Below are 27,499 nucleotides of genomic sequence, written 5' to 3' on the forward strand. Positions count from 1 at the left end.
AAGCACTCTCATGCCTGGGATTTCCATGTCACCTTGTGCTGGGGGCAGCAGGGGATGAGGGCAGGAGAGGGAGGCGGAAGGGAGGTGACCCAGCAAATGCCCCTCCCCCTCCCTTCCCTGCCTCGGGCTTCATGAACCCTGGGAACAGACCCCCTGGATGTGCCCCGCAGACCCTGAAGTGAGGCGGGGTCAGGAGAAGGCCAGTGAGAAGGGGAAGGGTGTTCTGAGATGGGAATGGGGGGCTGGTGGGTTCTTTGTGGGAGACTAAGGGGGGAAAGAGTGGTGAAGGTGGATGTGGGAGTCCCAGGGAGGGGTATCTTGGGGTCATAAGTAATGCAGTCTAATGCTGCTAGGGAGTCTGGGGGTGGTGGGGGAGTGAAAGGTGAGGCCGTGGCCCCAGCAGGGGGATGCAACCAGAGCCCAGCTTAAAAAAGGCAGCGTGTAGCAGGGGGGCAGCACGCAAGGAGGAGCCCCCTGTGTTGGGGTGACGGGAACAGTGCAGGAGCTTTAGTCAGACAGCTGGGAGGCAAACCTCACTCTGAGAGCCTGCATTTCCTCATCTGTAAAATAGTAACGGTAATCCCTGACTGGCAGGCTTGTTCTCAGGACTGAACAAAGTTCTGCACATAGTGTGCTAAGAACGGCATCTCTTTCATAGTGTTAATTATAATAAGCTAATGATAAATAGCACCCCACTCCAGTACTCTTGCCTGGCAAATCCCATGGACGGAGGAGCCTGGTAGGCTGCAGTCCATGGGGTCGCTAAGAGTCGGGCATGACCGAGGAACTTCACTTTCACTTTTCACTTTCATGCATTGGAGAAGGAAATGGCAACCCACTCCAGTGTTCTTGCCTGGAGAATCCCAGGGATAGGGGAGCTTGGTGGGCTGCCGTCTATGGGGTCGCACAGAGTCGGACACGACTGAAGCGGCTTAGCAGCAGCAGCAGCAACAATGATAAAGTAGAAGTCCTGCGCCACGGGGCTTCCACTCTCACAGGGTCCTATTTGCCACATGTGTACATGGTACCCTGAGGGGTCTAGACCCTGGCCATTTCTGCATTTCCTGGCAGCGTCCTGAAGGACTTCAACGCCTGCAAGTGTCAAGGCCTTCAGTGCAAAGGTGAGCCACAGCCTTCGTCCCACGGCAGAGAGCTCAGCATCTCCAGGTGGTCGGTCACCTTTGCCGCTTACCCCGAGGACATCTGCTGGTGAGCCCACAGCCAGGAAGGGGTGAGAAAGAGGCCGGGATGTCCTGTGGGGCGGCCCAAGTCACCTGGAAGCACAGGTTTGACTCAGGGAGACACACACTCTCCTGCACGCCTCTGGGCCGCGGGTAGGGGGCATCATGGCGGGGGGGGGCCTGTCCACATCCAGGGCTTCACTCCAGTGTTTCTCCCTGGCATCAGCAGTGTCCAGTAGGGTTATAATAGGAGCTGTGTGTGTAATTTTAAGTTTCCTTTTAGCCACATTAAAAAAAGTAAAAGAAACAGGGGAGTTCTCTGCTGGCCTAATGGTTAGGATTCCAGGCTTTCACTACCGTGGTCTGGCTTCAGTCCCTTGTCGGGGAACTGAGATCCTGCAAGCCATGTGGTGTGGCCACAAAAACTCAAAGATTAAAAATAAAGAACAGGTCTAAAAAATATATTAAAATTAACTTCCATAAGAATTCTCCCTATATATATATAATGTTATCAGGTCAACATGTAATCAATTTTTAAAAATGGAAAGGTTTTACAGTCTCCTTTTCCTATGTTGTGGTCTTTGAAATCCAGCATGTATTTGGCATTTCTGGCCCATCTCTGTCCAGACCAGCCACATGTCAGCACTCAGCAGCCACCTGTGACTCGAGGCTGCTGTATCAGACAGGGCAGGCTTGCATTTAGTGCCAGCTGCCTCTGGCCTGGGGCACAAGTTGGTGACCTGAGCTGTGTCCACGGGAGCCTGAAGCATGATGCCCAGGGCAAGGATGGCCCGGCAGAGGCCTCAGCTCGGCTCGCTGTCCAGCCTGGCCTCAGTTCCTTGTCCAGAGCGAGCTTTGGGCCCCTGCCTCTGCCTGCTGTGCGTCAGCCCCTGGCGGTCTGCTCTTTGGTTTGCTGACCTTTCTAAACTTGGGACTGCTTATCACTCTGCTCTGGGGGCAAGAAGCCAGGGAGTTCCCAGCTGGGCCTTTTGCCTTTGTCCCCTGCCTCCCTCCTCCTCACACCCCAGCTCATGGGCCCCTCGGGGGTCATGTATCTCTAGTGTGTCTGAGAAATGCCACGTTGTAGCCTTGTTTGGTCTGCCTCGGGGCTCATGGCATCTCTTCAGGCAGATTCTGGCCCCAGACTCCTGCTGAGGAGCCGTGTTAGCAGCAAATAACTTGTCTCCCCACTGAGCTCACAGGGACCCCAAGTTTGACCTTCTTGGAGCTGAAGGTCAGTGCAGGACACTTGCCTGTGCTCCTGAGGTCAGAATGAGCCCTCAGCCGGAGCCCTCGGTCTAGTCGCTTGCCTTGCCTGAACCTGACCTTCTGACCCACCTTAGCCAAGTGCAGTGTTGGTGTCTTAGGTGACCAAAGCCTGAGAGATAAGCCTCCAGGGCCCGTGTCCTCCTCTCTGCAGGAAGAACCTCTCCATTCAGGGGTTCCGCTGGTGGTTCCAATGGCTGGGCATCAACTTCATCCTTTTCGTGGTGCTGTTTTTCCTGACCACACCCTCCATCATCCTGTCCACCATGGACAAGTTCAATGTCACCAAGCCCATCCATGCACTGAATGTGAGTGACCGTTCTGCAAGACCCCTCCTGGGGGGGCTGGCGATAAGAGGGTGGAGTGGGAGGTGGAGGGATGAGGCCAAGGGCTGGGGTGGCAGGGTGGGGGTCAAACTAAACCAGGAGTTTAGTTTCAAACTGAACCACTCGACTCATGTCTGTGTTTTTAAGCCCTGGACATATATGGCAGCATTTATTACAATGTGTTTATAGTAATGTTATGTGTATATATATATGTGTGTGTGTGTGCATGCATGTATATGAATGTGTATAGTGAAGCTGCTCAGTTGTGTCTGACTCTCTGCGACCCTGTGGACTGTAGCCTACCAGGCTCCTCCATCCATGGGATTCTTCAGGCAAGAATACTGGAGTGGGTTGCCATTTCCTTCTCCAGGGATCATCCCAACCCAGGGATCATATCCGGGTCTCCCACATTGCAGGCAGACGCTTTACCCTCTGAGCCACCAGGGAAGTCCATGTATATGTATATGTGTTACTATAAAGATACAGATACAACTCTAATGGAATCAATCTAAATGCTCAACAGTAGGGGAGATTTGAGTTGAATGAGGTGTATTCAGTCTGATAGACCATTAAGCTTTCATTAAAAAATTACATAGACTTTGTGGCAGACATAGGGGGCTTATGATAAGATCAGGATATAAAATTATCTCTCAGCAGTGGTCACAGTGATGTGCCAGTGAAGTGTGCTGCTATGGGGAGTGGCTAGCAAAGAATGAAAAAACGTCTTTTGCTCTCTGGGATAGCAGGATCATGAATCAATTATTATTGCTGGTTTTTTTTTACATTTCAGTTTCTGGTAATCTTGTTGTAAAGTTATTTACTCTAGATAGCTAATGAATGATTTTTTTAAAAATCTTACATGAATTGATAACAATTAAACACTCCCTAAAATGGCATCTACTTGGTTTCCCATAATTGGCTTTGCTGAAATATCATCCTCAGTCTTGTTTCTTTCAGTTCCACTTGGCATTTGATTAATCATACCCTGGGAAACACACAGTGGACAGAGGGCCTGAGGGCCTGGTCCTAACTCTGCCATTCCCTAGCTGATTAATTCTGAGCCTTGCGTTTTCCTCTAAAGACTGGTTTTTCTTCTATAACACTCTGCCGTGTTATACTCATGGGGCTGTTGTGATAAATGGCTCAATAGATAATTTTAAAAATTCATAAGTTTTGTTGAGATTTTCAGCATGTCATTGAAGAATTGATGCTTTTTGAACTGTGGTATTAGAGGAGACTCTTGAGAGTTCCTTGGACAGCAAGGAGATCAGACCAGTCAATCCTAAAGGAAATCAGTCCTGAATATTCATTGGAAGGACTGATGCTGAAGCTGAAGCTGAAGAACTGACTCATTAGAAAAGACCCTGATGCTGGGAAAGATTGAAGGCCGGAGGAGAAGGGGACGACAGAGAATGAGGTGGTTGGATAGCATCACTGACTCAATGGACATGAGTTTGAGCAAGCTCTGGGAGTTGGTGATGGACAGGGAAGCCGGATGTGCTGCAGTCCATGGGGTCACAAAGAGTTGGAAATGACTTAGCGACTGAACTGACTGTATGGTTGGGCTTCCCAGGTGGCTCAATGGTAAGGAATCTGCCTACTAATGCAGGAGATGCAGGTTTGATCCCTCAGTTGGGAAGATCCCCTGGAGAAGGAAATGGCAACCCACTCCAGTATTCTTGCCTGGGAAATACCATGGACAGAGGAACCTGATGGGCTATATGAGAAAGGATCTGCTGATTAGAATTCCCTTTTGTCCATTTTACAGAGAATATACCCTTATTTCATTGTTTGTGATTCTAGTTTTAGTTTCTTACAGTAAAGCAAGATCTTAAACATACTTGCAAAAAGTACAGAATCCTAGATTTCATTTTCCTTGCTCTTTTCCAGTTAATTTACTGTCAAATTCAACAGCATTTTTCAGAAAGTCACCTTTATCAAGTCTTTCCAAAGTGTCCAACCTAGTTTTCAAAGAAATCTTCTATTGTTACAAGGCTCATTTTTTCAGAGAAGGTAATAAGTTAATCAAATCATGAAACTGTAATAACAAGTACAACAGGCAGAGACCAGATTGGGAACTAACATGGCACGGTTTTGGGGAGCTGTGAGTGGGCCAGTGGGAGCTGAGTGGGCAGGAGGCTGGAGAGGGGCCCTGGCCGTCAGTACTACATCTTGCTTTGGTGTCTGCTGTTGGCTTTTTATAGGGAACAGAAGAGGTTCTCTATCTGGCCAGGAAGATGAGTGGAGTTCAGTTGTATGTGAAGCTGCTTTCAACCTTCTCAAGTGCTATATAGGGACTTGCCTGGAGAGCCAGTGGTTAAGACTTGGTGCTTTCACTGTAGGGGCGTGGATTCAATCCCTGGTCAGGGAACTAAGATCCCACATGCTGTGTGGCATGGCCAAAATTAAAAAAAAAAAAAGAGCTGTGCAAATGTTAGGTGCTATCATCGATTCAGCCAGCATTATGGAATATCTACCCTGTACCAGGCACAGCATTGGTTCTAGGGGACAAATACGACCAAAACCCCCGAGTTCACTGAGTCACCGTGCCAACAGGTCATGACCCAGATCGCCCAGGCTCACAGCTCTCTCTGCTATGGACTGTTTTCTAGAACCCCGTCATCAGCCAGTTCTTCCCAACCCTCCTCCTGTGGTCCTTCTCTGCCCTGCTCCCAACCATCGTCTACTACTCTACACTGCTGGAATCTCACTGGACCAAGTGAGTTTTCTGAGACTCACCCCTGAGGGAGGGGTCTCTGGCCCTGCAGCCTACCAGCGCGATGGGCACACAGCAGGGGCCTTCCTGGGAATACCTGGGGCTTCTGAGGGACTGCGAGGGCTCACGTCTGACTTCCTGCAGGTCAGGAGAGAACTGGATCATGATGACCAAGGTCTACATATTCTTGATCTTCATGGTGCTGATCCTGCCCTCCCTTGGCCTCACCAGGTACACATTACCGCCTCCTGCTCTAAGTTCAGAACCAAGGTCACATCCAGAGAACACTGTCTCCAGGAAAATACAAATGGTTTGGAAGTGGATCCAAATTGTTAACAACATTTAAACCTGTCACACCCCCTTGGAGTGCAGTTGTGCCGGCCCACTGATACTTTCAGAGCTAGGTTCTTTCTGCCTTGAAAACAAAAAAGCTTAAAATGAAACTTATCATGGACCTTCCACTTAGGGAGCGAGTCTAATCGTGGCTTTGGTTATTCTGAGGAAGGAAGCTTTTGCGAAAGCAGGCCCTGATAAGTTATGGTGTAATAAGTAACCAGTGTACATGCAATGTAGAAAACCAATGTAGATCTTGAGATTAGGCCTTTTACAAAACAAACAACAATCAAAAAAAGCAGAAAGCAAAAAAAAAGAAAGAAAGAAAATATGGGTATGATCACATGGAGTATTGGAAATAAATTCTTACAGGATTTATTTTTCTTTCAGTTTGGATTTTTTCTTCCGGTGGCTCTTTGATAAAACGTCCTCAGAGGCCTCTATCAGGTTGGAGTAAGTATCGGCCACATTGAGTTCTGGCTCTAGGTCCCGGATGATTGTCCCCTGGGGCTGGGCCTCGGGCGACAGAGGGGGTGGGTAGTCTGTGCTTCAGCGCCTGTAACCTCCCCTTCACCCCTCCAGCTTCCTGCCTGGGCTGCACCCTGGGAACTGACCCACTTTGTGCCACGTGTGCAGAAATGTGGTTAATCTTTTAGGTTAAAACTCAATTAGTGACAGTCTCCTTCATCCTTTGAAACTTACTTACTGAGAACAGAACCGCTTGGGGAGAGGGAACTGCTAGGTCTCAGGGGTGCCAGGGAAGGGAAAGGGAAATAGTGATTAACACTGCAACCAGAATAACTGTCTGGCCCCGGGTTATTTTTGCTATGAGAGTGGAGTTAAACTAATTTCTAAATGTGTGTCCTTGTTAGTATTTTCAGCTTATACCACACGCTTTTAATAACAATACCTGTTATTTAAGAAGATGCTCTGCCAAATGCTTTCTTCTGTTTCTCATCGAATCTTCACAACAAGCTATGAGGCAGAAATGATGACTATTTCCATTTTACGAATGAGGAGACTGAGGCCCAGAGGTGTTAAAGAACTTGCCCAAAGCTACCCAGCCAGTTAAGAGACAGAGCTGGGATACAGCCCAGCCCTCTGGTACTACACTGTAGGTCCTGATGTAGACCCTAAGGTTCAAGATAAACTTTTCTAAGGGAGTGTTCACAGGGAGGCCTGCGTGTGCCTATCTGAAAGGAGAGAGCGAATTTTCTTAAGTTCTCGCTGGGTAACCTGAGGACTTGGGAGCTGGCAGCCACAGACACACTGACACCCAACTAGCTCAGGTCTAGGTTGACAGTGGTAGCCAGATGGCCAAATCCATGGCCAGTTCTCAGTCCCTCCTTTGCCCAGCTGCGGGCTCCTCTCCCTCCCTGGGTGCTCAGCTCACATACCTGGCGGCTCCCCAGGTGCGTCTTCCTGCCCGACCAGGGCGCCTTCTTTGTGAACTACGTCATCGCCTCGGCCTTCATCGGCAACGGCATGGAGCTCCTGCGGCTGCCTGGCCTCATTCTCTACACCTTCCGCATGGTCATGGCCAAGACCGCGGCCGACCGCAGGAACGTCAAGCAGGTACGAGGGTGAACGTGGGCCCTGCCTTGGTCCTAGAGTCTCCCCACCAACCACGTTTACCTAGCGGAGTGCCAGGCACCATGCTCAGGGCCTCCTAGTTCGGCCCAGGGCCCCACTGCGGGGAGTGGAGGTGTGAGGCACCTGTGTGAAGGTGGCCTGGCTACATCGTCCTCCATCCACTGTCTCAGGCAGAGGAGAGAGTGGGGAGTTTTGCATTTTAACTGGCCTGATCTCTCTCTCTCACACACACACACACACACACACACTCACACAACTAAGATCCATACATTCCTTTTCCATAGCCCTTCATTTGCATAAATTGTTAGATAACCCGAGAGGTCAAAGGCATTTGGGACTGATGGCATTTGTTTCAAGACTCTAAATTGGGTGTGTGGGGTTCTCTTTTACTCTCCTTTGCTGTTGTGGGAACCATGAGCGGAGAGGCCCTGCATCCTGTCACTGAAATCTTCAGAGCCCCTGTGAGATGGGCCCTACTGGAGCCCACCTTGCAGACGCACAGACTGAGCCACAGGGAGGTCAAATGCTTGGCTGAGACACAGGGCTCCAAGGGGCGGAGCTGACCTTGGGTCTGACGCCAGAGTCTGCGGAGGATCGTTCTACAGTCAGACGTATCCCCTCTGTCCTTTGGAGACTCACAGGCCTGTTGGGTGGACACGATCAGAACAAGGAAAACACTATGAAAACATGAGTCATCGTGCCTCGAGAGGTCTGGGTGTGAGCTAAGTGAAGCTGGAGGAGGCTTGTGGAGGGGCAGAAAGGGCCTTCCTTGAGAGGTGGGGGTCGCTGTGAGTCTCCCATTTCCAAAGTCCTCCCCGACGTGTTCTCTCCGACCACCTCAGAGAGCACGGAGGTCGGCTGGGGTGGACCAAACCCCTGAGTTCCTCACCATCTCACACTCCCAGAACCAGGCCTTCGAGTACGAGTTTGGAGCCATGTACGCGTGGATGCTGTGCATCTTCACCGTCATCATGGCCTACAGCATCACCTGCCCCATCATTGTGCCGTTTGGTGAGTGGCCCTGGAGTGGGCCCCAGGGTAGGCAGGTGGCTGGTTCCGCACGGTTCCCCAGGACAGCCAGCACCAGGACGTCATGGAGCGCCCCAGACAGAGGGCCTCTTGTAACCCCAAGAACCACAAGCTGTGGCTCATAGCCACAGCCACACCAAATTTAATTTCACTTCTCGTGGATTGCCGCCACTGGCCTTCCAAACTGAGGCCTCTCTGAGTCCTCCTCTGGTCTGATGGCCTCTGCTGGCCGAGTGCTTCATTCTCAGCCAGCAGCACTGGGGGAGGCCCTTGAGTTTGTCGCTGTGGCCGCCACTGTCGCCCTCCATGTGGATTACCACACTTCACTCTCTTGCTGCTGCTGCTGCTGCTAAGTCGCTTCAGTCGTGTCTGACTCTGTGCAACCTCAGAGACAACAGCCCACCAGGCTCCCCCGTCCCTGGGATTCTCCAGGCAAGAACACTGGAGTGGGTTGCCATTTCCTTCTCCACTTCACTCTCTTACAATCCTTCAAAGCAGGTCTTGTTTCTGTCCCCTTTTCACAGATGAAGCACTTAACGCTGTGTTAGTGAGGAGTGGAGGCAGGATTTGAACTTAGGACTTTGAAGGCCAAGGCCTCCTTGACTTAAAAGGCCAAGGTCTTGCAAATAAAATACATCCTCAGGAGCTGGCAACAAATGGAAGACTCTGGAAGGAAAGAGAACATCCGGGAGACTGTTGGCTGAGGTTTAGGAGGAAGTTTTCATTTTCTCTATATAATCTCTTGTACTATTTTAAAGATCTACAGTAGTGTTACTCTTTCAAAGTAACAACAATTTTTTTTTTTTTTAAGAACCTGACATAATAGAAAAGGCTGCACCTGCGTACCTTCTGTGCCATCCCTGGGTTTAGACCCTTGGGCCTCTGTTGACAGGGACGGTGCAGGGTGTTGGCTTGGGTGGGAAAGGAGAGGAGAGTGGGAGCACTGAGGGCAAGGGGAGGGGCTCAGCCTGCTGGGGGGTGCTCAGTGTGGGAGGAAGTTGAGGCCAGGCATCTGGGTGTAAAATCTCCTCTTTCCCCAAAATGGTCCTAGAACTGCAGTGATCCAAGAGGATACATAGAAACCTCTACTCCCTGGGGTCAGAAAGAGGCTAGGAAAGGGGAAGAAGAGAGGAGAGAAGGGAAGAGGAGGGGTTGGGGAGAGCGCGAGCCAGGAGATGCAGGTACACGTGGAGCCCAGCAGCTGCCTTAGCTCCAGCTCTGGCACAAAACGTGCCTCCAGGAGGCAGGGGGCAGAGCAGCCCCTGGTCCCAGCCGAGGTCCAGCTCACAGCCCTGGCTCTGCAGGCCTTATCTACATCCTGCTCAAGCACATGGTGGACCGGCACAACCTCTACTTCGCCTACCTCCCGGCCAAGCTGGAGAAGAGGATCCACTTCGCGGCCGTGAACCAGGCCCTGGCCGCTCCCATCCTGTGCCTCTTCTGGCTCTACTTCTTCTCCTTCCTGCGCCTGGGTAAGGGGCCCTGCCAACTAGGGCAGGGGTGGAGGGCAGGAGGCCACCCCCAACCTCCCATTCCCACATCAACACCAGCCAGTCAAATCTCTCACTGCTTTAAGAGCATCAACTCGGTGTCCAATCAGAAGGTGGTACCCCAGGGTGAGGGCTGATTGGGTGCAGCACTGACAACCCGGTTCCAAGCTCCTAAGGTCAGCTGTAAGCTGGGGAAGGCCAGGTCCATTGCCCCAGACAGCTTTCAGGGAAGATGAAGGGACAGGACCAGAGGAGAGAGGGAAGTTTGTCTGCGTGATTCTTTTAGGGTGTGGATGGGCCCAGGTCCTCACATGTCACAGTGTGGAGGAGGTAGGGGCAGGCAGGAGGGAAAACTGCTACTCTTGGGAAAAAAGAAAATGCAGAAGAGATGCCCGACTCTGCCCAGGGCACTGCAGACTGGAGGGAACCATCCCAGCAAGGAGGTTGGCCTCTTGCCATTGACTCAGTGCCCCAGTGTCCGAAATTGACCCGGGATGATGGCAGCTATTCAGTGCATCACTCTGCGCCTCTGGGGTGAAGACAGCATCCCAGCTTCTGGAGGCGGTGGGAAGGGGGCAGTGGAATGATGTCTTCTGTTTTATTTGTGGCCTGAGGGAGAAGCCACACAGCAGTTCGTGCAGCAGGTGTGACCTCCCTCCATCAAGGCTGGCATCCCTCTGTCCCCAGGTCTGAAGGCCCCCCTCACCCTGTTCACCTTCCTGGTGCTGCTGCTCACCATCCTGGTCTGCTTGGCATATACCTGCTTTGGATGCTTCAAGCACCTCAGCCCTCTCAACTACAAGGTAAAGGGCCCCTCCCCGATCGCTGCCCCGCCAGAGTGTGGCAGAAGATGGCTGGGTTCATCCTCCAGCCCTCCTCCACCTCTTCCCATATCAACAGATCAGCAGCCCTCTCCAGATTTTATTTATCCACAGGGAAGGCGTGGGTAGTTGGCTGTGATGTGTAGCTTCCCCGCCCTCCCCCTTCCCTGCTCCCTACGCTGCCTTTCCCCCACCACCCCATCCTCTCTTGGGCTGCTGCTGGTAGCTTTGTGCCAGCTGGTACTATTATTCTGGGTGTTAATAGTCTGTTTGTTTAGAGGGTGTTAGTTCAGAAAGATCAGTTATGTTTATCATTGCAAGTTTTTGCTGTTATCTGCAGACAGAAGAATCGGCGAGTGACAAAGGCAATGAGGCAGGGGCCCACGTACCTCCACCATTCACAGTAAGTGTGTTTCTTACCCGAGCGCTGAGCACCTGCACAGGCCCAGCCAGATGGGCCTTGCAAACACGCTGTGATCTTCTCTCTTAAGACAGAAGTCCCCTGATCATGTGGCAGGAGGGTTTCTGAATTAATGTCATTTGAGAAGGAATCCCTGGTCCCTCCGGATGTTTTCTCTCGCATGTGTGAAGCCACATCCATCACCCAGAAGATAATTAGTTTTACCACGATACGTACCCGTCCCCCTTGGTTTCAGTTCCCTGCTCACTTTCCTTCTCTGCATATTTCATGCTTGTGAGTTTTTGTTGTTGCTGCTGCTGCTGTTGTTTTTTCAATTGGAGGATCATTACTTTACAATGTTGGGTTAGTTTCTGCTGGACAACAGTGTGCATCAGCTATAAGTATACTTATACCCCCTCCCTCTTGAGCCTCCCTCCTACCCCTCATCTCTTTCCTTCTCTGCATGTTTAATGCTTGATGAGTTTGGATCTTTACTGAAGCCATTTCTCAAGGCCCTGTGGTTTGATGAAGGTTTATCAGAGCGTTTCGTCAGCACCTGCCTGTGTGAGGTGCTTCACGAGGCGTTAAGAGGCTGTCACACTAACTCCTCTCTGAATTCAGTAGATGAGCATGGCACCTGCTTTGGAGGAGGACACCGAGTTAGAAAGATACCAGAACTCCTTTCCTTCCTGGTTCTCCCCGCTTCTGGCTTCCAGGGTCCTCCTCCTGTGGTGGGCTTGGGAAAGGAGAATGGAGCCCCAGGCTCCCAGAGCTGTGACCGCCGGCCTGGCAGATCGGGCTGGGACTGACCAACAGGGCTGGGACAGGGCCGATCTGGTCAGTAGCAGTGTTCTTTCCGCTGGCTCCCTTCCACGTGTCGGGCACTCTTATCAGTGTCTGTCCTTGGACCAGCCCCGGAGGTTTCAGGAAGATTCATCACCCAGAGGCACAACTCTGAGTTTGTCTGCCAGACACGGCAGGTGGCGGATGTAAACCCCTCATTCGCAGCCTGGTTTGGGGTTGGCAGCCAGAGTCTGGGATTGAGAGGAAGCACAGCCTGCACAGATTCACTCAGCTCCTCAGAAGTCCCGCTGACAGCATTCTAAACCTGTCCTCTGTTGATAGACCTGATTCCTATAAAAAGTTCCTCTAGAGTTGAGGATGTTTTGTCTCCTCTGAGAAAGAGGTCTGCTTTCTTCTCTAGCACCATGAGAACTATATGGCTGTGCTTTCTGATTTGCTCTGGCTGCTGGCAGAATGTGCCAGTTGCTATCTTTTAGGTCCTCATGTCCTAAGCTGATGTTGTTTCTTTATGTGTCCTTTATGAAAATTCTGTTGTGTCTTCCTGCTGGAGGCAGTTGGGACTGTAGGGGGAGAATGGGGTCTGGAATCTCGTGCCCAGCCCTCCCAAGCACTAACACCCCCATTTGTTGGCAGCCCTACGTGCCCCGGATTCTGAACAGCTCGTCCTCAGAGAAAACAGCCCTGTCTCCGCAGCAGCAGACCTACGGCGCCATCAACAACATCAGCGGGACTGTTGCGGGGCAGTGTCTGGCACAGAGCCCGGAGGATAGTGTGGCAGCCGCTGACCAGGGGGACTGAGGGCTGGGGAACTGCCGGGCTGGTCCAGGCTCGGGGCCCTGGGGAGTCAGGAGGTGAAGAGACAGGTGGAGAGGCGGCTGGCCCTCGAGCTCAACCAAGTTCAGGACTTCTTTCCACCTGTTTTAAGCACAGCCACTCTAAAGAGATGAAAGCAGAAAGGGGCCCTGGCCCTTGGCTGAGCAGGGAGGGCGGGACCGCCATCAGGTGGAGTTCTTTTGGGCACAGGTGCAGCCCTGGACTCTCACTTGCTCGTCTGAGGCTGTATTTCTTTCCAAGTCCCCCTCTTCCTGCACAAGTGCCCAGCTCTGTGGCTGGGATGATGGCCCTGGTGATTTTTAGCAGAATCATGTGTTGAAACTGTGTCCCTCCAACCCATGAGCGTGGTGACAGAATCAAGGAAGAGGGGGCTGCACCGTGTGGAAGACCTTCTCCCTCTGAGCATCCAGACACTGCCCACCCCTCTCCAGGCACACACACATACCACCGATAACCAAAGAGGCTGCAGCAGCCACAGGCCTGAGATGGGTTCCTGATGGTGGTCCAGGTCCATCCCAGCTTCCCCTCATGGGTACCGGACCCTTCCCACCCCTGCCCCACCCTGGGAGTGAGTTGCAGGAAGCAGGAGGGGTTGTGGGCCAGCGCCAGGCTGCAGCAGGCTTCTCCATATCCCCACCAGGGTTTTTTTTTTTCTTTCATGTTGCCAGTGACATGGTGGCTGGGTCGGGGTCACCTGCACGGCAGGGACCATGAGGACCACTAATAAAGTGCCCACTCAGCCAGACTGCAGAGATCCAGCCTTCCCTGCCTCTTCACATCCAGTGCATGGGGCTCCATCTGAAGCCCTTGATTCCATCTGTCTGTTCCCTCCAGAAGGAAGAGTGCTCAGGGCCTCCTTGAAGCCAAGAGAAAACTATATACACAGAAGGAGGGGCTCAGCCTCTTGCCTTTTCTCTCCCAACCAGATCCCATGGCTGCAATGCTTCTTTGGGCATTTGCTGGAGAAGCCACCTCCCAACTGCCTCCAGGGGGCGCCCGAGGCACAAGCCTGCATGATAGGTGCAGGTGGGCAGAGCTGGGAGGCTGCCTCCAATCGCTGAAGCAGGCAGTGAGGGTCCCCAGTAGTCACTTGGCCTCGCTGCCTCTGTTCCGAGCTGCCCCTGGAGGGGACCCGGATGGGCAGAGTGGCCTCTTGTTGCCCCCAAGAGTGGAATGGGACACCGTCCCAACACAGGCCGCAGGCTTGCCAGCTTGGCAGGAAGGGGCACCCTACGTGGGATCGGGGCTCAGCAAGTCACTTGTTCCAGCCACTCTTAGAAGAAAAATCATTTATCATCAAAGCCATGTTTCTTAGCAAGTGCATGAGGCATTCGAATGGAAGGGTGAGCCTGGGGTCCCAGCACAGGCAGGGGACGGAAGCAAACACATTCCTGGGGAAAGGGGCATCTCTCCCCACAGAGGACCAGAGATGGGGAGTGGGCTCCCCGCCAGCCCCACTGCTACTGGGAGCTGGGCTGCGAGACCAGGGACTTCTCTGTGAAAGGGCGGGTGTCAGGAGGGAGCCTGCCGTGCTAGGGCAGGGGCTGCCAGGGAGGTGACAGGCCCCGCCGGGGTCACTGCCGCTCCTGCAGCCCCACGAACTTGCAGATGTCCTGGGCGAGCAGCTCTGGCTCCTCAAAGGCAGCAAAGTGGCCCCCACGGGGCATGTAGGAATAAGAGATGAGATTCGGGTACTTGGTCTTCACCCACTTTTCTGGCAAGTGCATCAGCTCACAGGGGAAGGCAGCAAAGCCCGTAGGCACATACACCTTCAACCTGGAAGATATGGATATTTCACTGAGGGGCAGGCCGGGCTGGCTCTCCCGCACAACCGGGGTTCAGGGAGCTGGGGGGGAGGGTCAAATTCACTCAGCCACATGGATCCATAAAAGGACAGACCTAGGTTTTAAGTACCCACCTCAGCTCCAACCCCATAAGGGCCCTCTTTTCTGGAAGGGCTGCCCCAGCTGGAAAGTGTGGCCGAGGTGGGAACAGTCTCCAACTCCCACCTTTGCTCCCTTTCCCTTTGCTGCTGCCTGAGGGTCTCCCTATGAGATCTGGCAAGGGGTCCAGGGAAGTTCCAGAACCACTGTGCCACGTAAGTCTAGCCTTGGCCCTGAGGGAGTCCCTGGGGATGTTTGGGGACCAGGCCTGGCAGCAAAGGGAGCTGCTGTCTCTCTTCATTAGCTTCTGTGAGCTAATTCTAAAGAGAGGCCCAGCACCCCTGACCTCCTTTAAATTGTGTCCTATTCTACACACCTGGTGCGCACCCAAGGCTTGGCTGCACTTTTCCGTATCAAATGTCCTTTGAGTCCAAGCGGGCCACCTCCCTTTCTCTGTCTCAGAGGCACCCTCCCCAGAAGCCCTTTTCTGGGCTCAGCTGGACTTACATCTCATGCTTATTGACTCGCCCAAGGTTCTCCTTGTAGAAGCGCTGGGAGGAGGTGATGGTGCCCGTTGTCCAGTAGAGCATGATGCCCGTCAGCAGGTCGTCCAGGGAGAACTTCCTGGGAAAGCAGACCGGAAGGCCACACTCAGGGCCAGGTGCACCTGAGAGGTGCCACTTTCAAGCTATGTGTCGGATGCTGTGCCCACCTGGCACCCCTCCTTAGGCCTCACTGCCCGCTCAGTGATCTTATTTCTCCCTGTGCTACAGGCAGGCCTGGTCCAAGGTCACCAGTTACCATGAAGACAGGTAATGTAGAATGATGAGCACATACAAGGCAGGCTGTCATCCTGGGTGGTGTCAGCCAACCCCCTCCCTGACCTGCCTGCAAAGGTTCAGGCCAGATGGGAAGAAGCAGGTGTGGTCAACCGAACCAGGAGCTTGGCTGGTCACTGCTAGGTGGTCTGTGGGGAGGGTGCTGCAGCCTCTGCTCAGCCCACCCCTCAGTGCAGGCCCACCCCTGACCGGTCCTGAGCAGAACCTGGTCTCCAGGCAGCCTTTGGGACCCTGGCACCAGGAAAAGCAGGCAGGGTCAGCAGCTGCTGGGGCATTTGTATTCACCTGACCCCAGCTTACCTCCTGCCAAACCTGTGTCACCCCAGGAAGGAGCCATGGGCCCTGCAGAGACCCTCCTCCACATGCTCAGCACTGGATACCCCTTTGCTTCTCCAGCCTAGGAACTGCTGAGCAGGTGAAGCCCACCCAGACTGCAGGGCCCCACACTCCAGGAGGAAATAATCATTTGGTACCGTTGGAGCATGTGGCCTGTGGACTCTGGAAAGCTCCACACCCTCTCCGGCCCGCCCGCCCCTAGGGCCCTTGCCCTGTCCAGTCGGTGCGGGGCACTCTCAGCCCAGCCTGCGTCCAGAGCCCAGAACTCTCCATGACCTCCCCCTCTGCCCACGTCAGCGGCTGCCATCCATGGGCCGTGCCTCCTGGGCCTCCATTTCCTCACTGCTCTCCCCAACTCAGCTTCCACTCGCCAGCCTCCGTCCTTGTCTCCTGGAATAACCGCCCACCACCCCCCAGCCCCTCTAGCTTTCCTGACACGCACTCACCCCTTCAGGGCCTTCATCCTGGGGACCCTCTGCCACCTTGAGCCCCCCTACAGCCCACAGACCCAAGGGGACTCCAGCACTCCTGACAGCCATGCTCACCAACCTCAGTTGCCACGTCCTCAGAGGGCCCTGACAGCCGTGTGCCCACCCACAGCCTCCTGCCCACCCACAGCCTCCCGAGCACCCACCTTCCTCTGTGAGGAAGTCTAAGTTCATGGAGCAGCCGTCCCTCCCCTCCCCACCCCCCGCCCCAGGCCGTTCCCTGGTTGATTCCTGATTCGGGGCTCAGGGGGAGCTCTTGCTCCCTTGTCCTGAGTCCTAAATCCCTCCATCTGCCTCTTCAGTCACCTCCCACATTGTCCCCAGGCCTTCCCTCCCTCCCTGCCCTGCTCTGCTCTCTCTCCCATGCCTCCTCACTCTGCACACCGAATTATCCTTGCTGCCCAGGCCTCGTGGGGAGGGTCTTCTCCCTAGGTCTGTCCTCCCAGACTCTCTCTTCTGGAGCCACTAAGGCTCCTCTCAGCACCCCTGGACGCTGCTTTGCTGTGCTCTGTCTTGAGGAGATCCGCCCCGTGACTCCAACTACTAACTCACCGAGAACACAGTGGGAAGAACTGCTCCAATTCGACCCCTCACCTAAAGCTTCAGAACTGTGAGCCCAGCTACCAAGTGGACACCCCTGCCCGGGCATCCTGCCAGCATCTCCCACTCAGCCTGTCCGTGACAGAAACCAGCTCAGCCTCTTGGCATCCCTTCCATGCCCACTGCCTTTGCTCCTGCATATCCACCCCATTCTCAATGTCTGGACTAAAGAACATTTGCTGCTCCGCCTGCAAGGATCCTCAGCTCCAGGCAATGAGCTGAGTTGATTCGGCAGAAGCCAATTTGCCAAAAATGGTCAAAGGTCAGTTGGCTAAATGTACTTGTTTGCTTCAGCCATTTAGATACAGTTGGTCAATCATATTTTTATTCTCAGAACTGCAATCTAAGGAATGTTCAATTCACCTCTGCCCTGCTCCCAACTACTACAGCCTGAGACAGGAGCAGAGAAAGGAGAATCTGAGGGGCACAGGAGGGGGACAGAAGAAGGTATTAATGTTAAATATGAAAATACAGTAAGAAAAGAGGCTTCTCAGAGATAAAGAACATCTTCATAAGACACCTTCGTATTCAGGGGTCATATTTCTCTTAGCCCTCAGTCCCTCATCTCTGAAATGCTAGATCTCTAGCCACGGCAGCATGGAGCAGGGATAGAGATAAAATGAACATTTTCAAAACGCAGTTTTGATAACAATTAAAACCAGTCAGTGAAAGCTGAACAGTTACAAGAGGCACTTACACTTGGTAACTGTCTTTTAGCGAGTTGGCCAAGCGCTTCCACCTCCCCTGCAGCTCCAAGCACAGCTTGAAAACTACCACAGCAACCATTTCTACCCTCCTGCAGCTAGTGATCTTTCTAGAACACAGATCTGATCACGTCTGTCTGCTGCTCAAAGCTTTGGTTCTCCAGGCATGCAGGAGGGCAGAAGCTACAGGGGGCAGCCTGCGGGTGGTCTGGTTGGCCTCATACCTGGTTCCAGGTATTCGTGTGCAAGAAGCAGGCCCAGACCCCTTGCCAAGGTGCTCTTAGTGGCATCCAATAAACCCTTGGGTGCTGCCCAGTGTGGGACTGGGGAAACAGATCCCATGAGAGGCTCTTCGAGGACACATCTGTAGGTCTGGCCCCATTGTATTTGCTCCAGCCTGGGGACAAATTACCCCTTCCAAGTACACCAAGCATTTTAATCAATCCAACCTCTGCTTCTGCTTTTCTCTTTGCCTATATTCCCTTCTTCCACCCTTTCCCACCTGGCAAACTCCTATTCATCCTTTAAGGCCCAGGTCAAACAGATTCTCCCAGTCATTTCCCCTCCCTGTCTCTTAAACAAAGTGAATCCCCCTTTCTCTGCACCCCAACAGTCCTTTGCATGTATCTTCAGAGTTCATTTCATCAGACAACTATTTGTGGAGCATCTACTATATGCCCACCTTTACCAGCTGGTGGCTGAAATGGTAAAGAACCTGCCTGCAACGCAGGAGACCCGGCTTCGATCCCTGGGTCGGCAAGAATCCCTGGAGAAAGAAATGGCAACCCACTCCAGTATTCTTGCCTGGAAAATTCCATGGACAGAGGAGCCTGGGAGGCTACAGCCCATGAGGTCTCAAAGAGTTGGACACGACTGGGTGACACTCACTTCACTTCACTTAGTAGCTCAGTGCTGTTTTAGGTGCTGGGCATGGCTTAGACCAAGTCCCTACTTCTGGGCCAGATCCATACACTCCTTCTCATATATTAGACACTGGTGCTCTGAGTGTCTCTGAAGGAGTAAAAAAATGGCTGGGCCCTGGAGCAGGTGGGTCAGGGCCAACCTTGAGGAAGCTCGAATCAGGCCAGGGACCTGGGAATCATGCGCCGTACAGGCTGCAGCCTTTAAGGTTCCAGGAGACAGGACAGCCTCCCCACACTTTCTGTAGCCACCCTGTAGGACCAGCTTCCAAAAATGAGACAGGCATACAGCCATGATGTCAGGCACTTCCGGGATTCAGGAGGGACGGTCCGTGGGCTGCTCTAATGTCTTAGTGACAAAGAGGCTCTTGCTGCCCCTCTGGACTCCTTGATCCCAGAAGGAGGCTGTTTAGCAAATTCTTGAGCCTTGCATCCTATAATTTTTATATCTCCACTGCGCGGCTAGACCTATCTGGGCCTCAGCTTCCTCATCCAAAAATTGGGGCTGGGTTGGTCACAGGCTGAGGATCTGTGGGACATCCGACAACAGATGGAACTTGCTGACCATCCCACTCAGAACAACAAGAGATGAAATTGGTGAGAAGGGAGGTGGGTGAGGAAGGTGAGCCGACAGCAGGCAGGGGTGGATGGGGTCTTACCTCTCTAGGCCTCCATCCTCCAAGTCTCGGAATTCCGAATTGGTCCAGGTAGAAAACTTCTCTAGAATATAGGCAGCCAGTCCCACGGGAGAGTCATTCAGAGCACAGCCTGGTGTGGGAAGAAGCAAGGGAGCGACTCAGGCCTGGGACCAGGGAGCTGGCCCCACAGAACAGCAGTGTGAACAGGAAGCCTGTGTCAGAGCACAGCTCTGCCCTGACTCAGGTGCTCCTGCACCTCACTTCCTTAACCCTGGGCCTTGGAATCCTTACCTGACAAAAAGGGATAACACCTCGCCCACTACTTGATTGACATCCATATGCTATATGGGCAGCTTCCTTCAAACCAAAGAGGCTACAACTCCAGGTTTTGTAGGATCCAAATGAGAAATATATATAAATGCTGTTTTTTAAAAGTGTTTTTTTCTTTTCGTTTCTATTCTGTGATTAGAGAAAAATTAGAAACCACCTAAAAGCCCAAAATAGGGAATCAGTTTTAAATAAATATCGATCCATTCATAGGCCCAACGATAAAGCAAGCATTAAAAATGGGATGGATGGGGGCTTCCCTGAATGGTGAAGAATCCGCCTGCCAATGCAGGAGACACGGGTTCCATCCTTGGTCCAGGAAAATCCCAGATGCCAAGGAGCAGCTAGGCCTGTGCTCCACAACTACTGAGCCTGTGCTCTAGAGCCTGGAAGCTGCAACTACGGAGCCCACGGGCCACAGCTCCTGAAGCCCGCAGGTCCTAGAGCCTGTGTGCTGTAATGAGAGAAGCCACCGGAACAAGCCTGCATACTGCAACTAGGGAGTAGCCCCCGCTGGCCACAACTAGAGACAAGCCTGCAGAGCAATGAGGACCCAGCACAGCCAAAAATAAATAAAATTGTTTTTTAAAAAAGAAATCCTTTTTAAAAAAGGCATGGATGGATCTCACAAGCAAAATATTCAGCTAAAGAAGCCAGACTCAAAAGAGCACCTATTGGAGGATTCCAATGCATATAAAGTATAAAAACCAGCAAAAGCAATCTATCTGTCAGGTCAGGAGGGTGGCTGCCCTGGGCGTGGGGGGAAGTACCCAGAAGAGGGTGCAGGGAGCTTTTGGGCTGGTGGGTCACGCTCTGTTACTTAAATGAATGCTGGTTGTATGGACAGATTCCATTTGTGGAAATTCATCAATCAAAATGTTAGCCAGTTCTTCTGAAGGCCTGGGAGAGGAGAGGTAGGGAACAAGAGGTTATAGGTGATTGTCTTTTCTGTTTTGTGCTTTTTTGCATCTTTTGATTTTTTGACATTGAACATGGGTTACTTTTATAATAAGAGGGAGAAAACTGGTTCTATAAAACACTGTTCTTATTACCGTGAGCTGCCCAAGGTGTGAGTATGGACTGTCATGGAGACTCTAAAAGACCATGGGCAAAACAATTCCTGGGTGTCCTCTGAGTGGGGTTCAAGGAGTTTCTAGTGGACCCTTCTGATATCATATGATTGTAAAGGGGGCCTTTCTTCCCTTGTCTTACAGATATTTTACAGGTCTGCAAATTGTTGAAAACTAATAGTAATGCAAGTGAGTCTAGTTCATAGAGAAGCAAGTGAATTTTGTCCAGAGAGTAGATCCTACAGATTCTCTTCACAAGGTTAAAAATATTTTTAAGTTTTTTAATCTATATGAGATGTTGGATGTTAACTTATTATGGCAATCATTTTACAGAAGATGTAAGTCAAATCATTATGCTGTACACCCTAAATGTATACAGTGCTGTATGTCAATTATATCTCAATAAACCTGAATAATTAAAAAAAAAAAGTCCAGTGGAGATTTACTTGATTATTACCCTGTAGATTTTGACAAGTTTTGTATTTATTAACAAATTTATTTTAGTGTTCCTAAATGCCTTTGAACTGTTTTATTTTACATTTTACTAGTTGCTTTTAGTTAATGAGTTAAATAAAATTTTGACATGTGTTCATCTTTTATTTTTATGATTTTATCTTTAAAAATGTTTTTTTTTTAGAATTTGGAAATTACTTTATTGACAAAGATACATAGTATGCCCCTCCAAATTAGTATAGCTATATGATTGATACCTTAAAAAAAATATTATCCCTTAACAGGGCCCTGATGGCAGTAACTCCATCCATGCTATCTTCCCTCACTGAACTGGGGAGCTCCTCCAGCCCTGGGGAACCCCCTTCTTCCCACAGTCCCAGAACTGATAAACACTAGGCTTTGTCTTACCCGCTCCTCTGTCCATCTCTATGCTTCTCCCTGTAGGACTCATGGGTGGAGGGACCGGAGGTCAAAGTCACGAGGAACACTGATTCTGCTCAGTGGAGCTGTTCAGGAATTTGGCCAGGCAGCGTAAGAGTGGAAAGAGCTGAGTCCCTCACAAGAGGTTTTCACCCCATGAGCAGTGTTCCGAGCGTAGGTGAGGCTTCCCCCGCTGGTTGGGAGCCTTGCTGAATGGATTGGATGTAACCTCACCCCCACCCCCACCGCTGAGCCAGGTGCCTTGCGCCTGCGCACTCACCCACGGTGTCCGGCTTGGTGCTCTGGATGTGCAAGTAGCCGCTCTCCCTCAGTAAGCTGAAGAAGATCTTCTTAAAGGGGTATATCAACTCCATGTCTCTCTCGGTGTAACCGAAAAGCCCCCCGAAACACCGTCCCAGAGGAAGGGTCAGGGTGTAGAAATTTCTTAAAATCAAAGCCATGTTCAAGTGCAGGCCCTTGATGTGGCTGGGGGCAGAGAAGGGCCAGGTGAGCCTGGGTGCCATAAAGGATGGGGAGGGAGATGGAGGAGGAAGAGACCACAGAGCTGGGGAGCACAGGGCCAGCCCCCATCAGCATCTGCCCCCTCGGGTGACCACACGAGGTGAGGGAGCAGGCTGGGGAGAAAATACAGGTTCTACAAAGTTCTGGTCAGCTCTCTCCCAGGACTTGGTCCATCAGAAAGGTCTACTCCCTGACCGTCCCCCTCCTCTAGCTGGCTCTCTGGGCCTGGGCAACTGGCCCAGAGTCACCAGTCCTGTGTGACACCAAAGGGAGGGAAGATTTGTGTCGAACTTCCCCAGGCAGAGCTGAGTGATGGGGACCCTCTCTTATCTCCCCTGGGCCCACAAACATCCTGCCTGCGTGGCCACTGTGCCAAGCCTCAGACACTATGCCCAACCTTCCTCCCTATGCATTCACCTCGCACGGGCTGTGCACACACACCCGCACACATACACACAACGCCTGACAGCCACCCTCACCTGGGCACCAGCTGGGCCATGTTGGTGCAGATCAGGGCCCCCCAGTCCCCGCCTTGAATATAGAATTTCTGGAAGCCCAACCGCAGCATCAGCTTATAAAAGATCCTGGCAGCGGCCACTGAGTTGAAGCCTGGTTGTTAAGGGGAAAGAAGAATCATGGGAGGTCACGCCTTTGGTTCCGCCAGTGACCTTTGCGATTTCTCCCTGCCCCCCACCCTACCCTAGGCTGAGGGGAGAGCAGCTCAGAGTGGGTGAGAAGGAATCCTGGGGCCCAAGGGTGGGGTGCCCAGTGCCCAGAGGAAGTGCTCCTGGTGCTAGCCTTGGTGCAGGAGACGGTGAGGCCAGCCCTGCTGAGGTCCGTGGGTCCATACTGTGTGCAGTGCTTAGTCAGCCTTGCTGGCCCAGAATAACACGGAGTCCAGACATGGACCCGCCCAGAGGGAGCAGCTCCCAAGGACACGAGAATCTAGGCCCTGAGCCCACTCTGGACAGTCATGACTCTGCCTGGTCCCTGGCCCACCATGCCCCTCAAATCCTGAGAAGACACACTGGCCCTTTGGCAATCAAATCATCCCCATTGCTTCTCTTTCCTCAGGTCTCAGACGCTCCCCTCCCCCAGCTCCCTCAGGCTCTGAAGGAAGCCGGCTCCCCACCCTGGGGCAGGTGCCCTGCCCGCAGCAGCCCCATACCCTTCTTGGAGGATGCCTCGGAGAAGCTGTAGCCAGGAATGGATGGACAGATGACTTCAAAAACATGCTCATCACTCAGGCCGTGGTTCTTGGGGTCCGTCAGGAACGGGATGATCTTATAAAACTCGTAGAAGGAGCCAGGCCAGCCGTGCACCATCAGCAAGGGCTTTGGGGTTTGGCCGGAGGGGAGGTTGGGGGGCTTCACGTGGATGAAGTGGATGTCCAGCCCTGGGGGGAGAGAACACAGTCAGGGCCGGGGGAGAGGGCCCTGTGGTGGGGGAGGCTGCTGTCACCTCTCTCGGGGTAGCCAGTCAGGCTTTGCGCCCGCCTGAGCGGGACCATGGTGCTGCCACTCCAGGTGCCCCATGGTACAGACCGCAGTCACCACCAGCGGCGCTGGTTGAGCACTTACACTGAGCTCCAGACCCCCCAGGGGACTTACTCGGCCTTCACAGCCACCTGCAAGTGACGGACTGGTGCGCCCCTGCAGGTGAGAACATGAGCTGTCTGTGAGGCCGGGCCAGGCTGCTCTCAAACTGCTGTATTCCCAGAGCCCAGAACTGGCCCTGGCTCATGGCAATGCTCAACGTATTCATTGTTTAAGAATTTACAAATTGTGTGTGGGGGGCAGGTAGCCTTATATATCCAGCAGTAGAGAATGAAACAACTTATAGTTTAACAGTACACTGTAAGGGACTTCCCAGGTGACGCTAGTGGTAAAGAATCTGCCTGCCAACACAGGAGATGCAAGAGACACAGGTCAGGAAGATCCCCTGGAGGAGGAAAGGGCACCCCACTCCACTACTCTTGCCTGGAAAAATCCCATGGACAGAGGAGCCTGGTGGGTTGCAGAGAGTCAGACATGACTGAGCTATGATCACACAGTACACTGTAATACAGCAGAGTCACTGTAACACAATGACGTTATGACGTGAAGTTGCTCAGTCGTGTCCGACTCTTTGTGACCCCATGGACTGTAGCCTCCCAGGCTTCTCAGACCATGGGATTTTCCAGGCAAGAGTACTGGAGTGGGTTGCCATTTCCTTCTCCAGGGGATCTTCCCGACCCAGGAATCGAACCCAGGTCTCCCACATTGTAGGCAGACGCTTTACCCTCTGAGCCACCAGGGAAGCCCGATAGTCATCTAAAATGACAGCGTCCATGTGCACTGAATATGGAAATCAGTCCTGTATATGTTGCTAAGTGGTAAAAGCAAACTATGAAGCCAGATCCATTGTATGACCCCATTTCTGTAAATAGTTACATGTATGCATATATTTATATGGTGTGTATAGGAATTTTAAAGTCTGAAAAGATAAACTACAAAAATGTAAAAAGTAGTCTGAAAAGATAAACTACAAAAATGTAAAAAGTAGTCCTTTCTGAGCAATAGAATTTCAAGCAAATGATAGTCTTTTTTGTGGTTGTATGAACTTTAAAATTTTTCTACAATGGACATATGCATAACTCTTTTTTTAAAGTGGAGAAAATTATTTTAAGGTAGAGTGCTGGGCATTGAAACAGCACCCTGGCCAAAGATGGATGAATGGATTCCAGGCCCCCCTCCCCGCTGGAGTCACTTTGAGAACAGTCTCTCTTCCCAAGCAAGTGGGCGTTCATAGCAAACACGGCCAGGGAGGCTGTCACACCTCCACCACGAGGGCTGGCATTGACAGAAAGGTCTGTGGTTTATTCACTATGACAGGAAGGTCTGTGGTTTATTCACTATACAAATAATACGTGCTTTCTGTAGGAAACAGAAAACAAAGATAAATCAAAAGCGGGGTGGGGGAGGAATCACATATAATCTCATGATCTGAAGAGAACACTGTGTTACCCGTCCAACTTTTTAAAATAATTTTTTTTATTTGGGGACAATTTTAGATGTATAGAAAAACAGTGGAGCTAGCACTGGAAGTTCCCAGATACCCATACTTAGTCTCCCCTACTATTAACATCTCGTGTTAGGATGTACAGTTATTATAATGCATGAACCAGCACTGATACATTAATAACTAAAAGTTCATACTTTATGGATTCAGATTTCCTTAGGTTTTTTTTTAAGTTTTAAGTGGTGGTAGGAACATTTAACACGAGACCTATTGTCTCCACAAAGGTTTTTTTTTTGCCTTTTTCCCCACAAAGTTTTAGGTGTGTTGCACAGTGCACAGTATTGCTATCTACAGGTACCGTGTCATTCAGTGGCTCCTGAGAACTTGTGTGTGTGTTGTGCGTGCGTATCCAGTCACTGAGTTGTGTCCAACTCTTTTGAGACCCCACGGACTGTAGCCCGCCAGGTTCCTCTGTCCATGGGTTGCCATTTTCTTCGCCATACTTAGAACTTACTCGAGTTGGATAACTGAAACTTCATACCCGGTCATTAGTAACTCTATAGTTCCCCACCTCCCAGCGCTTGGCAGCCACCATCCTACTCTCTGCTTCTATGAGCGCGACAATTTTAGATACCTCATATAAGTGGAGTCGTGCAACCTTTGCCTCTTCTGTGATTGGCTTATTTCACTTCTCGTAATATCCTCAAGGTTCGTCCATGTCATCACATCTTATAAGATTTCTCTCCTTTTAAAGACTAAATTAATACTGGTACATACACACATACAATGGAATATTACTCAGATTTCCTTGGTTTTTACCCAGTGTCCTTTTTCTTTTCCAGGATCCTATCCAGGACTCCACGTCACATCTAGCTGTCAAGTCTCCTTAGGCTCCTCCTCGGCTGTGACAGTTTCATACGTTTTTGAAAACAGAGAACATAACTTGCCTTTAACAAAAATAGAAGGCTACATACATTCTATTTTGGAACCTGATTTTTTTTTCCACTTAACAATATATCTTGGGTGTCCTTCTATGCTGCTAAATTTACTCCTAAAGTTGAATTTAGTAGTTAATGTTAACTCCTTTGGAACACACAGTGTGGTGTGAGATTATTTTTGATTCAGATTCTATCACATTATCATCTGAGTTTAAAATTAGAAAAAACACACATATACACCCATTCTGTATAGCAGCGTATACGCAGGTGATCCCTGGAAGCATGTTATTTAACAGAAGCAGCTGCTGTCCCTGGGGAGGGACGAGAGGGAGACTCTGTCTCCTTCTGTACTTTTTGAATTTTAAAGATTGAAATTTTAAAAACTAAAAAAAAAAAAGTTAAAATTTGCCCTATGGGTCCTCCTTCCCTTTGGGGTGAAAACGCTCTCCTGGTCGCCCTATGGATCTGTGGTGCCTATAGGATCTCTGTGCCCAGGCTGCTGGGTCAGAATTGAGGAGACAAACTGGGCTCAGAGGGCATCCATGGGCTTGGTGAGGGGAGAGGGCAGTGAAGAGTGGTTGGTCACAGCCGAGGGCCAGTGCCGAAATAGTGGCCACAGGTGAAGGAGGAGCGGACAGGCTGGGACACCAGAGAGCTGGGTTCCAGCCCTGAACGTCCACTTCCCTGTGACTCAGGCAACTCCCTGCCCCCGCTGGGAGGTGCTGGGCTCCCCAGAGGCCACCACATGTGTGTGTGTGTGTGTGTGTCGCTTTGTTCATGTCTGACTTTTTGCAACTCTATAGGCTGTAGCCTGTCAGGCTTCTCTGTCCATGAGATTCTCCAGGCAAGAATACTGGAGTGGGTTGCCATGCCCTCCTCCAGGGGATCTTCCTGACCCAGGGATCAAACCCAAGTCTCTTATGCCTCCTGGGCTGGCAGGTGGATTCCTTACCACTAGTGCCACCTGGGAAGCCCCTGAAACCCCTGCATGTCTCAGACTGTCTGAGAACAGTCTGATCTGAGACAGTCTGAGACTGATCTTTAGCAGGACGTCCAGGACATGGCCTGGAGCCAGAAGCTCATCACAGAACAGGGAAGTGGCAGGGACAAGAAGGCCGAATAAGGAGGTTAGTGGGGATGAGGAGAGAACGTCGAGGAGAGGTCACAGATTGAGCCGTGAGCAGTCGGGAGCACAGGGGTCAGTGCGGGAGCAGAAAGGACCCTGAAAAGGCCTAAATATGAGGGAGGAGGATGGCAGCAGAGAGAGTGAGAAGGGAGGTCCTCTTGGGCGAATTTCAGGCCAGGGAGTCAGGAAAAGAGACACGCTGACACACACACACACATACAGTATGTATGTGAGCAGTTAGAATTTTCAATTTATATGTATTCCTTGGGTGGAAAATTAGGAACCTGGGCAATTTTGACCCTTTTCACCCTTGGGAAGGTAAATTTAACTTCTCTGAATATTTTAAGATAAACATATATGGTACAACTGCTATGGAAAACAGTATTATAGTTCCCTCTAAAATTAAGCATAGAATTACTAGTTGACTCAGCAACTTCACTTC

The 27,499-nt window shown here is 51.4% G+C and overlaps 2 protein-coding genes across 7 annotated transcripts in view; one reads left to right on the forward strand and one right to left on the reverse strand.

Moving 5' to 3' along the window:
• The window catches only part of TMEM63A (transmembrane protein 63A), a 36,118-nt gene extending 22,580 nt beyond the window's left edge, over positions 1 to 13,538 (forward strand). The window contains exons 14-24 of one of the 4 annotated variants that reach the window (XM_025286044.3): positions 1,072 to 1,209; positions 2,602 to 2,755; positions 5,386 to 5,492; positions 5,634 to 5,720; positions 6,213 to 6,275; positions 7,235 to 7,397; positions 8,258 to 8,426; positions 9,749 to 9,916; positions 10,622 to 10,737; positions 11,096 to 11,158; positions 12,593 to 13,538. In XM_025286044.3, the coding sequence (XP_025141829.3) occupies positions 1,072 to 1,209; positions 2,602 to 2,755; positions 5,386 to 5,492; positions 5,634 to 5,720; positions 6,213 to 6,275; positions 7,235 to 7,397; positions 8,258 to 8,426; positions 9,749 to 9,916; positions 10,622 to 10,737; positions 11,096 to 11,158; positions 12,593 to 12,757 (1,393 nt within the window). In that variant the 3' untranslated portion in view covers positions 12,758 to 13,538. Of the gene's footprint in view, positions 1 to 1,071; positions 1,210 to 2,601; positions 2,756 to 5,385; positions 5,493 to 5,633; positions 5,721 to 6,212; positions 6,276 to 7,234; positions 7,398 to 8,257; positions 8,427 to 8,968; positions 9,268 to 9,748; positions 9,917 to 10,621; positions 10,738 to 11,095; positions 11,159 to 12,592 lie in introns of those variants that run through there. The other 3 variants (XM_006079723.4, XM_025286045.3, XM_044943107.2) reach the window with 3 other exon arrangements.
• Positions 13,539 to 14,067: 529 nt separating this feature from the next.
• Positions 14,068 to 27,499, reverse strand: part of EPHX1 (epoxide hydrolase 1) — a 37,214-nt gene continuing 23,782 nt past the window's right edge. For all 3 annotated transcript variants that reach the window (XM_025286047.3, XM_006079724.4, XM_006079725.4), the window contains exons 4-9: positions 23,162 to 23,389; positions 22,473 to 22,602; positions 21,752 to 21,957; positions 19,223 to 19,331; positions 15,184 to 15,300; positions 14,068 to 14,569 (exon numbers count right to left, since the gene is read on the reverse strand). In XM_025286047.3, the coding sequence (XP_025141832.1) occupies positions 14,368 to 14,569; positions 15,184 to 15,300; positions 19,223 to 19,331; positions 21,752 to 21,957; positions 22,473 to 22,602; positions 23,162 to 23,389 (992 nt within the window). In that variant the 3' untranslated portion in view covers positions 14,068 to 14,367. The remainder of the gene's footprint in view (positions 14,570 to 15,183; positions 15,301 to 19,222; positions 19,332 to 21,751; positions 21,958 to 22,472; positions 22,603 to 23,161; positions 23,390 to 27,499) is intronic.

This window comes from Bubalus bubalis, chromosome 5, assembly GCF_019923935.1.
Source record: "Bubalus bubalis isolate 160015118507 breed Murrah chromosome 5, NDDB_SH_1, whole genome shotgun sequence".
In the NCBI taxonomy this organism is placed as follows: domain Eukaryota; kingdom Metazoa; phylum Chordata; class Mammalia; order Artiodactyla; family Bovidae; genus Bubalus; species Bubalus bubalis.